Source organism: Pseudorca crassidens, chromosome 3 (assembly GCF_039906515.1).
Source record: "Pseudorca crassidens isolate mPseCra1 chromosome 3, mPseCra1.hap1, whole genome shotgun sequence".
Lineage (NCBI taxonomy): Eukaryota > Metazoa > Chordata > Mammalia > Artiodactyla > Delphinidae > Pseudorca > Pseudorca crassidens.
Genome location: NC_090298.1, coordinates 26,786,009 through 26,798,220, shown reverse-complemented (window position 1 = coordinate 26,798,220; position 12,212 = coordinate 26,786,009). Strand labels below are relative to the sequence as shown.

Genomic DNA, 12,212 nt, shown 5'->3' with positions numbered 1-12,212 from the left:
TGAAACTAGACCCCACTCAGATCTGCCAAAGAGGCCTTCCAGCGTGGCACCTGGGGATCAGATGATCAGCCTAAACCGTACCCTCCCTGTGCATTTTAACATACACGAGAGCAGGGAGCTACCTGTGTACATTCACGCGTCTGCTACACACAGCTCTTCCCCTCACGTGTTTGAGATGCGTTCATCTTTTCCTTCCAGGCCCTTCTGCTTTCCCCTCGCTGCTGCCTTGGCTATAACATGACTTATCCAGGGGAACAAGTTTGCTCTCAGCAGAGCTCAGCGATCTTCTCTCTCACCAAGGATTTCTAGCCTATAAAACAGCAAGTATAGAGCAGCCAACCCCCAAGGTTCCTGGTGGCCCTGACCCTGTATATGACTATGTACCAGAACCTGCATCTTGAGACTCGAGGTTCCATGCTGTCTTCCCTGGGGCCTTTTTGGCTAGTCTTTTCACCGACATTCCACCTACTACTTCACCAACTCCCTGGGGATAGTCAATCCTTTGTTGTGGTTGATTTGTTAAAAGTTCCCTTTTCTAAGTTCCCTTTCTAGCTGCTAGCAGCTCTGGAAGCTTAACCAAACAGAAAATAGGAAATCTACTTAATGAGGTGGTTCCACTGATGTCCTATTTTAAGGGAAGGGATGCTGTTCTCCCAGTGCTATACTTGGAAAAATGATCTTATATACACTGATATTTGTATACCAGATGGAAACTCCCAAAAGGGAGAGGCAGATACAAACAACGAATGCCCACTATGTGCCATGCCCATTTAAAATTCGTGGTGTGCAGGGCAAGGCGGGCAAGTCAATGGAAGGTAACTAAGCCTTTTGATGAGGGGCATGCAGGAGCATTAAGGAGTGAGAGAGGGCACATTGACCGTCCACCTTTCTGCCCACCTGTCCAACCATCCATAATACATATTGAGAGCCAACTGTGAGCAAACCTGACAGGAGCCCTGGCCCCGTGGATTCTCTACTCATGGGGAAGATGATGGTAAGCAAGCAGTCATATGTATAAATATGTCTTTACAGTCTGTGTTAAGGGTCACGAAGGAAAATACAGTATGTATTACAGGCATGAAGGATATGTGTGTCCAGGAAGACTTCCTGGAGGAGGTGAGTCCTAAAGTTAGATAAGTAGAAAGTGGAAGCCCAAGGAGAAGGAAAGACTTCCTGACCCACGAGCAGATGGAAGACGTCTCTAAGCAGTGGCTGCCACTACCCTGTGCTCAGAGGGACCCTGAGATGCAGCAGCAGAGCCCACCTGTGCCCATATGGGCAGCCTGTCTTAACACCCTCCCCTCGAGGCTTTAGTAAAGAACATTTGCTCCCCTTACAAAAAGCTCGGGGAGTCCTGAGCCAGTGTCTCTCTGCATTAATAGTTTTACTCTGTGAAGACCTGATTTTTCAGTCAGACACTGGGACCTTCCTGTTTTAACAGTAATCGCAAGTTTACACTCTTGGTGCTCTCTGTTCCTTGCATTAGCCTCTAAGTTCGATTCACCAGAAAAATCTAGCTCAGGCCCCAAACAACAGACAATCCCACACTCTGACTTCACCAGCAATGGCCCCCTCAGACACGTCACTGCAAGCCCTCAGTGCCCAGGCTCTTTACCACGTATTCAATCCAAATAAAACACAAGAGAGCCTCTCCTTTCTCTCCGCACATAGATGGACATCTACCCCCAGAATGTTGCCTTTTCCAAAAGACTGTGATTCAGGTTCCCACACCTCAGGGTTAAGCCATCAACAAACGAAGAATCAAGCACCAACATCAGACTTACGGAATCATAAGATCCAGTTTGGCTTTTCTTTTCTCCTTTTGAGAGGTGAAGTCCTTTATTCCTTCTTAAACCCTAATAACCCCAAAGTTCTCCAAGATTTTCCAAACCAGTGATTCCAAAAATGTTAGAACTGATTCCCTTGATGCCAAAGGAAACCGGATACAGGTCTGCTGATTGATGTGCTAAACAAAAGCTTCCCAGCTGAGCTTCGACAGTTGCAGATTTGGCAACAACCATCATTACTTCCATTTTTGTTCTGTTTTTGTTAGATATATAAAAAGGGAAAGACAGGTTCCTAATCACTCAAGAGGTATCACCCATTCCACATCCTGTTATATTAAAACTCTTCTTCCTCTCTTCATTTTAAAAAGAGCCACTCCCTCACAAGGCCAGATATTTTTTTTTCCTTAAAAACCTCATTTAAAAAAAGATGAACTAGATACAAACTATTATATGTAGGATGGATAAACAACAAGGTCCTACTGTATAGCACAGGGAACTGTCAATATCCTGTGATAAACCATAATGGAAAAGAATATGAAAAAAAATGCATAGCTGAGTCACTTTGCTGTGCAGCAGAAATGAACACAACACTGTAAATCAACTATACTTCAATAAAATTAATTTAAAAATAAATGAACTATAATTATCTACACTTGAGAAAGGATACTCACTTTTTTCAATAGCTACTAATAATGCCTGTGGCACTCATTTTATTGGAGGGCTCTAAAGTTCTCGAATGTTAGCCTTAGTCCAAATCACCGGGAAGGCTTATTAAAAAAATTTTTTTAGATGCCACCTCGGAGTTTCTGATTTAGCAGGTCTGGGGTGGGACCTGAGGATTTTTATTTCTAACAAATTTCCAGGTGATTCTGATGCTGCTGGTCTGGGGAACTTTGAGAACCACTGTTCTACAGATAGATTTATGATTGAGAAATACGTACTGAGTATGTATTGAATACAAGGTACTTCATTGGATACTGGGGGTCCAACGAGGTATACCTGACTTCAAAAGTTTATAAATGTAAGTATTTTCTTTCTTCTCCCAAAAAAGATATGTAGCAACAAATAAATAGAAAACAGCAGATGCTAAATGCCAGGTGAGCAGTGATTAGTAGATTTGGGAGCGCGCCACGGAGGGCTGTGTGCGCACACATGCACGGTGTGTGTGTGTGTGTGTGTGTGTGTCTGTGTGTTTAGGGCTGCCAGGAGCATATACAAGAGGAAAGGCAGCACAGGCAGGCTGGAGCCAACGGCTCCACGTTAAGGAGTTGTGATTGTAACTTCAGTGTGATTGAGACCCACTGAAGGACTTTCAACGAAGTGACATGGTCAGATTCTCACTTAAAAATTGTCACTGCAGAGCAGAAGACAAAGTGGAGAAGAAAGCCTTGAGAAAGAATGGCCAATCGGGCGGATGGGGACCACAGTCGGTATGGGGGAGGGGACTAGACTCAGCTATTTCTGAGACCAGGCTGGCAGTCTTGGAGATGGGGATGTCTGTGGAAGGTGGAGGGAGGGCCCCCCTCCTCCCTCTGAAGCCAGACCCCCCTGAGATGGCTGACAATCACGCACATGCCTGTGGGATTTCCCCGACCCATCCTTGTTCCCTTTTTCTTGCCTCTGCCCCTCACACTTGATGTTCACCACATGGTTCTATTCTAAGCATGGCCCGAGCTCTTCGAAAGGAAAACCTCGTGGCTGTTTCCTGTAGCCGTGGAAAGATAACTCACAAGGGTGCTCATGGCAGATCCTGAGTGTCTGTATTGCTTTTGCTCCAACTAAGCGCTTGGAGCGTCCACGACTTACAGGTGCAAGAAGAGTCCAAGTCAGAGCGGAACTCGGCTGCAGGTTGAATCATTATCATCTGGGAAGTAAAAGGCTTTGTGACTTAGCTGATTAAAATAGTACCAGGTTTCTTTCGTTTAAGTGGTTTGATAGTGTTTAAAAATTATAAAACAAAGAGTCTTGGATTGTAAACACAGAACTGAAACATTTCTTTTTCTCAGTAGTTCAGCACCTCTGGAAGACCCAGCAGGGCAGACCCTGAGCAGATTGTGAAGGTGGGAAAATGTCGTGTGCCCACTTCCTGGCCCTGCAGGGCTCTGGCTCACACCCGGGTCGTCTGGCTTGAAACCAGAGCTCAAGAGAATGGCTGAGAGATGGTGGGCGTTCAGGCAAGGGTGACGAGCCAGGGAAGAAGCCCGGGGTCCCCTCCTCCATGATGCTTTGTGAGGGGGGTGCAGTGGAAGGTGAAGTGGGGCCAGGTGGTGTCCGGGGCACACAGAAGGCAGAACTAACTGTCAAAGCAGGATGAGTGCTGGTTTCTCCACCGACGATAGCGGGTTTGGGATCTGCGTACGAGAGCTGGGGGTGACGGGACGGAGAAACCCAAAAGTACGGCCCTGAAGCGTGTGTACTCGTGGGGGACGATTGCTCAGAGTCATTTGTTTCTCCTTAAAGGCAACCTAAAATTTCCCAAATAAAGTGTGTGATGATGGAATGCACTGAAATTCCTTTGGCAAAATTGTGATAATAAGCATACACAACAATATGTGATTAACTGGCAAACTTTTTAAAGATAATGTTATTGGTGATGATGGGACCCGGGCACTGCTGGAAGTGTAAATTAGTAAATAAGCACTTCTACTGCTACAAGCTATCTAAGCAAATAAGAAAATGAAAAACGTGCACAGAGCTACATGGACAAACATGCTCTGTACAGAATTCTTTATAATTTTTAAAATTAAATATATGTGTGACTGATGTAAATGGAATTTCTGGTAGAAAATTAGTAAAATAAATTACGGCATATCCATGTTATAAAATATTAGCCATTACAAATCATATTTCAGAAGACCCTTTAATGACACGGGGAAATGTTCAGGATCATATCATTAAGACCATAGCAAGTTCCACAAGTATGTTAATATAAGGTCAATTAAAAATATATATATATGTGCTTAAGAAAAAAAAATCAAGTAGAAAGGCATAGCAAAATGTTAAAGATGGCTATCTTTGAACAGGAGGATTGTGGGTGATTTGTATTGTCTTTTGCAGGTTTTTGGGGGTCAAACAACCCATTTATATAGTGGAAACATTACTTTTGGAACCAGAACAACTCATTTAACTTATAATTTAAATTATAATACATTTATAAAAAACGTGATAAAGTTATAAAAGTATAGTAAGTTTAAATTTAAATAAAAACATGTAACACATTTAATAAATGTAATGGCCCATTTATTAGAGCAGTATTTAGTGTAAAAAAATTCCTAGACAAATAATTCCTTAGATTTTTTTGCAAGAGATTATGAATTATGAGATTAAAAAATATATGCAGACTATAACCTCTCTACAGACTACTGTGCCACATTACTGGCTCTGGGCTTTCTCAGAGGAGGTGCAGGTATGTTGCAGAGTTTTCCTCTCTTTAAATCCAGAGCTTACTTAACTCTCCATTGAAAACTGGCTGAGCTGGGCAGGGCACAGCTGACGAGCAGTGGGATCTGTTCAGCAGGGGCGAGCTCTCCAGACTGTGGGCATGTGAGGGGAGAAGTTGTGGGCTGGAGCCGGGCTGGAGAGCCATGTCTGGTTAGAAAGGTGGGAATAGCGGAGTCAGGCTGGAGTTGAGAGGTCTGCTGGCTGGACTGCCACACACTCCATTCCCCTTCTGTACAGAGGGTGACTGCTGTATCAACAGAGAACGGCAAGGGCAGGGGAGGTCACAGGGAGGAAGGGTGGGTAGACTCAGAAAGATCGTGGCCTCAAAGGATGGGTGGACAATAGTGGGAGAAGAGACACATGATGATCAGCCTGTTCGAGGCTTATCCAGAAAACGTCTCTGCAGGTCATTCCTATAGGGGCTGGAATGTGGCTATTGCCCCATCAGCCCTCTGAGGCTGCCATGATACAGTCAGCTACGAGCCAGGGGTGTAACTGTAATGTTTATGGTGGATAAATCTAGTTAGATTTTGTTGTCATTTTTTCATTAGTTTTCAATGAATGCTTGTCCTGTTGTCTGCTTCTAAATTTATTTAGTTATTTATAACTCAGCACTAGATGTACTGGCTACATTCTAGGGATTCACTGGGAACTCAAGGCAGTCATCGCATTCCTACATCTCATGGAGTTCACAGTTGGACGAGAGAAACAGATTTTAATCAAATAATCACAAATCTAAATGTAACAAGCAGTTCAGGGGAAAGCCATATGGTCTTGGTATGAGAGCTAAGAGATTTAATATAGATTGGATATATTCTGGAAGTTTCTCTGAGGAAGTAACACTAAAGGATCCAAAAGATGAAATGGAGACACAGACAGAGAGATCAAACATATGGACACCAAGGGGGAAGGGTGGGGTGGGATGAATTGGGAGATTGGGATTGACATATATACACTATTGATACTATGCATAAAATAGATGACTAATGAGAACCTACCATGTAGCACAGGGAACTCTACTCAACACTCTGTGGTGACTTAAATGGGAAGGAAATCCAATAAAAGAGGGGCTATATGTATACATATAGCTGATTCACTTTGCTGCACAGCAGAAACTAACACAACACTGTAAAGCCACTCTACTGCAGTAAAAATTTTAAAAAAACCCAAAACCAAAAGTGAATTGGAGTCAGTCAGGCAAAGAGGATTCCAGAGAGACAGAACAGCATGTGCAAAGGTCCTACGGCAGATAAATGTACGGTCATCATGAAGGACTGCAGGACGGGCAGTGAGCTTGGTGTGAGGTGAGGCCCAAGAAGTGGGCAGAGGTCAGTCAGGGAGACAGTGGAGGTCATGACCATTAGTGTGGTTTCTATCCTTACCAAAAGTAAAATTAAGGGAAAAAGTAAGGAAAAAGTGGCTACTGAATGGTGTCATAATACAGAGGCGGGAATAATCACACAGCTGTCTCTAAACTGTTTACTTTAACCCCATCCGTTCAGCTCTGATCGACTTGCTTTATAGGTTAGTCTTCTGAGAAAGCTTTCCTTTGAGGGAAAAGCTGTTGGAACCGTTTTTGAAATCAACAATGGGCCTGTACAAGACCTCTGGGAAAATTACAAAAAGTACCACTTCTTCAAGATGTTTTCCTTCTTTTACTGGAAAATTGTCTTAACGTACTGATTTTGTTCGAGCAAAACTCTTTACTGCCATCTTCCAGAAAACTGTCCTCATAAACATAAAAGCCTATGAAGTTTACGATGTAAATGGTGCTCCCTTAGATGTGGCACCTTTGTGCAGTCCACAATCTGCACCACCATACTCAGTGGCCCTGGAACTCCCGTGATCATAAAGAAAGGGGAAAAGTAACTTTTTCTTCCTTAAATTCAAATAGCATATCATGTAAATGGGAAAAGAGATTTTTTTTGTTGTTGTCTCCTAAGGCAGAGGTCCCCAAACTTTTGGGCACCAGGGACTGGTTTCGTGGAAGACAATTTTTCCTCGGACGGGGTGGGGATGGTCAGGCAGTAATGTGAGCGATGGGAGCAGCAGATGAAGCCTCGCTCGCTTGCCCGCCGCTCACCTCCTGCTGTACGGCCCGGTTCCTAACAGGCCGTGGACTAGTACCGGGGTTTGGGAAACCCTGTTCTAAGGCCTAATTATAAACAAATTTCCCAACACTTACCCATGCTGACTAGGTTCAGTGCTGATGGGAAGGAGTAAGGGTTCCAAATGGCAAAAAGAAAGCACCCTCCCCAGGGCTGGTTGGATGGGGAACAGTGGCTAACAAGGTTTTACACTAAAAATGACGTATCTACCAGATCTGCGATACAAAGAGGAGACCACAGAGCCGCACTGCAACCACAGCTAACCACAAGCCCTCCCGACTCTGTGCCAGACCACGCTGGGGAGCAGCCCACGAGGGCGTGAGGCATCACAGGCTGGGTAAGGAAGCGCTACAAGCCGTGGGAAAGTCCTGATTTCATGAAAACAGGGAGACACATCTATACAACTTCACCTGGATGGGTTCTGTGTTATTTTAACATGCCACTTTCAACCAGACATCTCTCAGTCTAAGTTTAAATTCACAAATGATAGTTTTCAAACACTATATCAAGAAGTAGCAATAAAACCCTTGTATATATTAGACTTCTTAGAAATTGATATACGCACTGAACTCAATACCCAATTGCTCTCGTATTTCCAGTGTCAATTCCAGTGTCATTTTTTTTTCCTTAAATAAAAAGTATTACCCTCACAGATTTTTCTGGATGATTCTGACAAAAAAATAAAAAGATGCACTCTGGTCCTCTCCCATCCCAGTCTCGACCATACTATCTATATCTATCTCAAGCTTTTATCTCTGATCCTGGCACCCATGTCTTCGGGAAGACATCACCCCAGCAGAGTAGCCCGGGAAAGCACAGGCACACTTACGGCTCCCTGGACGGAAGACGATTCAGTTCCTTCGTCCTCGTCCCCGTCCGGCTCCTGGTCTTCGTTGTCGGTCCAAGAGGACACGTCCTCTACCGAACTGGTCAGATCAGGCAAACTCTTAGATGTTAGCCTGAGGAGGTCCTCTGCAGAGCTTTCCTATGGGGACACAATGAAAGGCCCACGAGTTACCCCATGATGTCAAGGTCAAGGTAAACCTAGCTGAGTCAACTGCGGGTGGTCACGTGCTCCCAATCCAAAGCCTCTATGGAGTGCAGGTTCCACATTTCCAGGGGTGCAAGCATGGCTCACGGGCCCAGCCGCTCCGCGGCGAGTGGGATCCTCCCGGACCGGGACACGAACCCACGTCCCCTGCATCGGCAGGCGGACTCTCAACCACTGCGCCACCAGGGAAAAAGCCGCCATTTTTTTTCCTTGATGATTCTATGTTTCTTAGGTGAATGTTTCTATGCGCAATCTGATCTCCCTGAACTTAAGATCCTTCAATGCCCTCCCCTGTCTTACTTTCAGGATATAGTTTAAACTCCCTCATTGGCAGGCTAACATCAGAGATTTGGCCTCTGCCCAGCTCTCCAAACTCACCCCCCTCCATTCTCCCATCCCTTCCATTCAAGCTGTACTGACTTTCAAACACACCGGGCTCTCCCCTGCCCTGTTGCCTTTTCCACCAGCAGCTCCCCTGCCTAGACCACCCTTCCTCTCATGACTAAGGCCTCTCTGGGCAAAGCCTGAGCATCGTCTCCTGCAAGCCTTCCTGGATCACCTCTGGAGGCATTTGCCTCTCCTTTCCCCTCTAACGTCCTCTACTGTTTATCGCCTCGCTGTGTGTGTCTAACTTACTCATCTATCTCCCCTGCTTGTCTGAGAGTTCCTCAAACCATGTCTACTCAGTGCAGTGTCCCCAGGCCTAGCTCAGAGCTTAAACATCCACCATATCTTCCCCTCCCTCATTACTCATCTCACAGGCCCATGGTCATCAGAAAGAGATTAGACTGTTCAGTGAATCACTGTGGGGACTGATAATGCCTCTGCCATGAAAGCAGCCCTTGAACAACGTTTAAAGGTCAACAAAAACAGATGGAATCAGACTCCATTAAGATGAGACTCCAAAGGGGGCTTCATCAACACAGCCCTTCCTTCCTACACACAAATAAGGGCAGAATGGGTTGAGGGATGCAGGCGAGATCAGTGAGACCACGTGACAATCCCAAGGACAAATGAGGCACACACAGGAGCCCAGAGCTCTCCTGGGAAATGACACAGCACGTGAGGCCAGGGACCGGGGCTGCAGGGCTGATCTGAGGCCAGAGAAAAGGAGCAATGTGTCCTCTCCTCTTTCCCCCATACCAGCAATTTCTACAAGGAAGGAAACACCTGGAGAGTGTTGATCATCATATTCCTTGGGGGCTGACAGAAAAGAGAATAACAAAAAATACCCATCTTACACAAGGGACGTTACAAACTACTACTGAGTTGGCACCTGGTGACAATGTCGTTTGTTACTAGTTTGATGCAGTTTCCACCTTCAAGGTACCTGAAGCTCATTCATTTTAGATCAGTAATTTGTGAAACCATACTTTTAGACTTTGCCCGAGGAAGGGAAAAAGAGCTATTAATGAGAAAGTGAGTTGAGTCCTCTTCTGGGATGTCAATTCTGCTCAGCTATTAATAGAAAGCTTAAAAAAAGTGAAAGTCCCAACTGCTGAGTAAATTTCACAATAGCCACAGGATGGAATACTCCGCGGCCATAAAAAATGCTGCTCTAGAAATTTATTTCCTGATGTGGGAAGCGTTCTTATAGTATGTTACTTACCGAAAAAGCAGGTTAAAAATAATATGTAAGAACTGTATTAATAACAGATGTAATAATAAACTGGATACAATACTGTGTGATAACCATAAAGGAGCACATTTCTCCAAGTGCTCACTGTGACCAACTACATTGTTCAGAACCCTTTATAGTTCATTGAATCTTCCGAACATCCCGTGAAGCAGTTATTGATTCTCATTGTACAAGTCAGACTTCGAGAGATGTAGTAAGTTGCTCAAGATACACAGGTTTTAAAGGGCTGTGCTGGCACCTGAATGGGACGGGTGGGACTGCCTCCAGGTGCACTGCCTCCTTGTGTTTGATTCCATTTAAAAGAAAACGTGCTGTGTATTTGCACACACATATGCGTTCCTGTCTGGAAGGACACACCAGTTAGTGGAGAGTTACTGTTGGCGGTGTTACAAACATTTTATCTTCTTTTTCTTCTCTATATTTTTCTGGGCTTTCTACATTAGATATAATGAATACATATTTCTTGTTAATAAAAACCAACAGTGAAACAAAAAAGAGAGAGGGCACGAGAAAAAGCTGTATTTCTATGCATGTACTTCTAGGAATATCAGAACGAACTTGGATATTCTGAGTTTATTCATTCAACAAAAACTTTCTAAGCTCCTCTGTATACACAAATGACATATTTGTGTGGAAACATGAGACACCGTCTCCAGAAGAAAGTAACTGCTATATCTCCAAAACAATGCCTTAAAGTTTTGTGACAAGGTGACAATTATTGCAATAATGAATTTAGATATTTTATTACTCCTATATTCAGTAAGTCAAAAGTTCTTTTTTTTTTCTCCCTCTCTTCATATATAAAGACAGAAACAAAGCCTATGGATGACTTGGTCTTGTGGGATGAAGAAAACAAACAGATGCCCAGAGGTGCCTAAAGATTGACTTCTTGCTTCTCCTCCACGGATGAGCACCTTGGATGGTGTAGATTAAGTTCAGGAACAAACAGCAGGCAGCTGCCGTAACAGCGTACTGCCTACTTGTAAATGGAGCAAATGGGAAGGAGTCGCAACTCTGAGGACTGGGTCAGCCTTAGGGCCATAGCTCAGGACTGCTGGCCAAGAGTCAACGGATGGGAAAGCAGAATGGACACCTGTTCCTCAGCTCTGGATGCTGCTCAGCCCTACAAAGACCCCAGCAAGTGTCCCTAAATGTCCAGGCCTCTGGCAGGAACACATTACCTTTTTCTAATACCATTGACTCTGTTGTCCTTTATATCTTATGCGACTAAGGGGCAGCATGAAACTCTGAAGTCCAATGAACCCAGGATGAAACTTGCTTCTGTCACCCATTGCTTGTGTGACCTCCGGGCAAATTAATTATCCTCTTAGATTTTAGCTTCATCCTCTGAATAAAATGAATGAATGGCTCTCTCATGGGATTTAAGAATTAAATGAGATAGTAGGTACGAACTGCCTGGCACCCAGTGGAACGCAATACATGTGAGTGTCTTTCTTCCTTCAAGTCAGTGAGTGAAAATATTGGTCAGACTCCAAAATTTGTTTTCAAAAATCCCATGTGTGCCCCTTAATTACCCATGAGTGGCCCCTTTTTGTTTTTATTTTATATTTTCTTTGTGTAGTGTGTTTGTGGCTAATGGCTGACTTTGAAGAGACTTCTCTTCCTCATTTTCCAACTAGCAGGAGAAAGAAGTGAGCACAGAAATAAAGGTTTGGGGGACATGGTATACCACCTGTGCAGAACCCCTGTGCTCTTAAGCTGCAGGCTGTGGGGAGGTGGGCCATGCAAAGATAGGACTGTGTGTGGTGTGTGCGTGCGTGCGTGCGTGTGTGTGTGTGTGTGTGTGTGTGTGTAAGAACCAGTAATGCTTTCCAAACTTCCACCACATCTGGCCAAATGAGGAATTTGTTTCTCCTTCCCTCACAGCCTTTCCCTCCTTGCGGGATTCACCAGGCTGACCAAGAACATCCCTGGCTGTGCTCCTTCCCCACCCCTAGGGAGGGGATGCCCCACGGCACCTCTGGGAGGGGAGGGGCCTACGGATGGAGAGTGTCTCAACTCCTGCCTCCAGGGCCTCCGTGTCAGCTCTTCCTGCCAAGTCTTTGCCAAGGCTCTAGATTCTGGTTGGAAGCCTAAGGGTCTAGCTCAGGGACTTGGGGTAAACGGTATCATTTTTCAGATGGCTCAAAATACTCTTCTCATCTATTTATTAAACACTCCCCAAA

General features: G+C 44.6%; 1 protein-coding gene across 4 annotated transcripts in view; it reads right to left on the bottom strand.

Moving 5' to 3' along the window:
• The window catches only part of PDZD2 (PDZ domain containing 2), a 378,550-nt gene that overhangs the window by 72,335 nt on the left and 294,003 nt on the right, over positions 1-12,212 (bottom strand). For all 4 annotated transcript variants that reach the window (XM_067730459.1, XM_067730460.1, XM_067730461.1 and 1 more), the window contains one exon: positions 8,166-8,321. In XM_067730459.1, the coding sequence (XP_067586560.1) occupies positions 8,166-8,321 (156 nt within the window). The remainder of the gene's footprint in view (positions 1-8,165; positions 8,322-12,212) is intronic.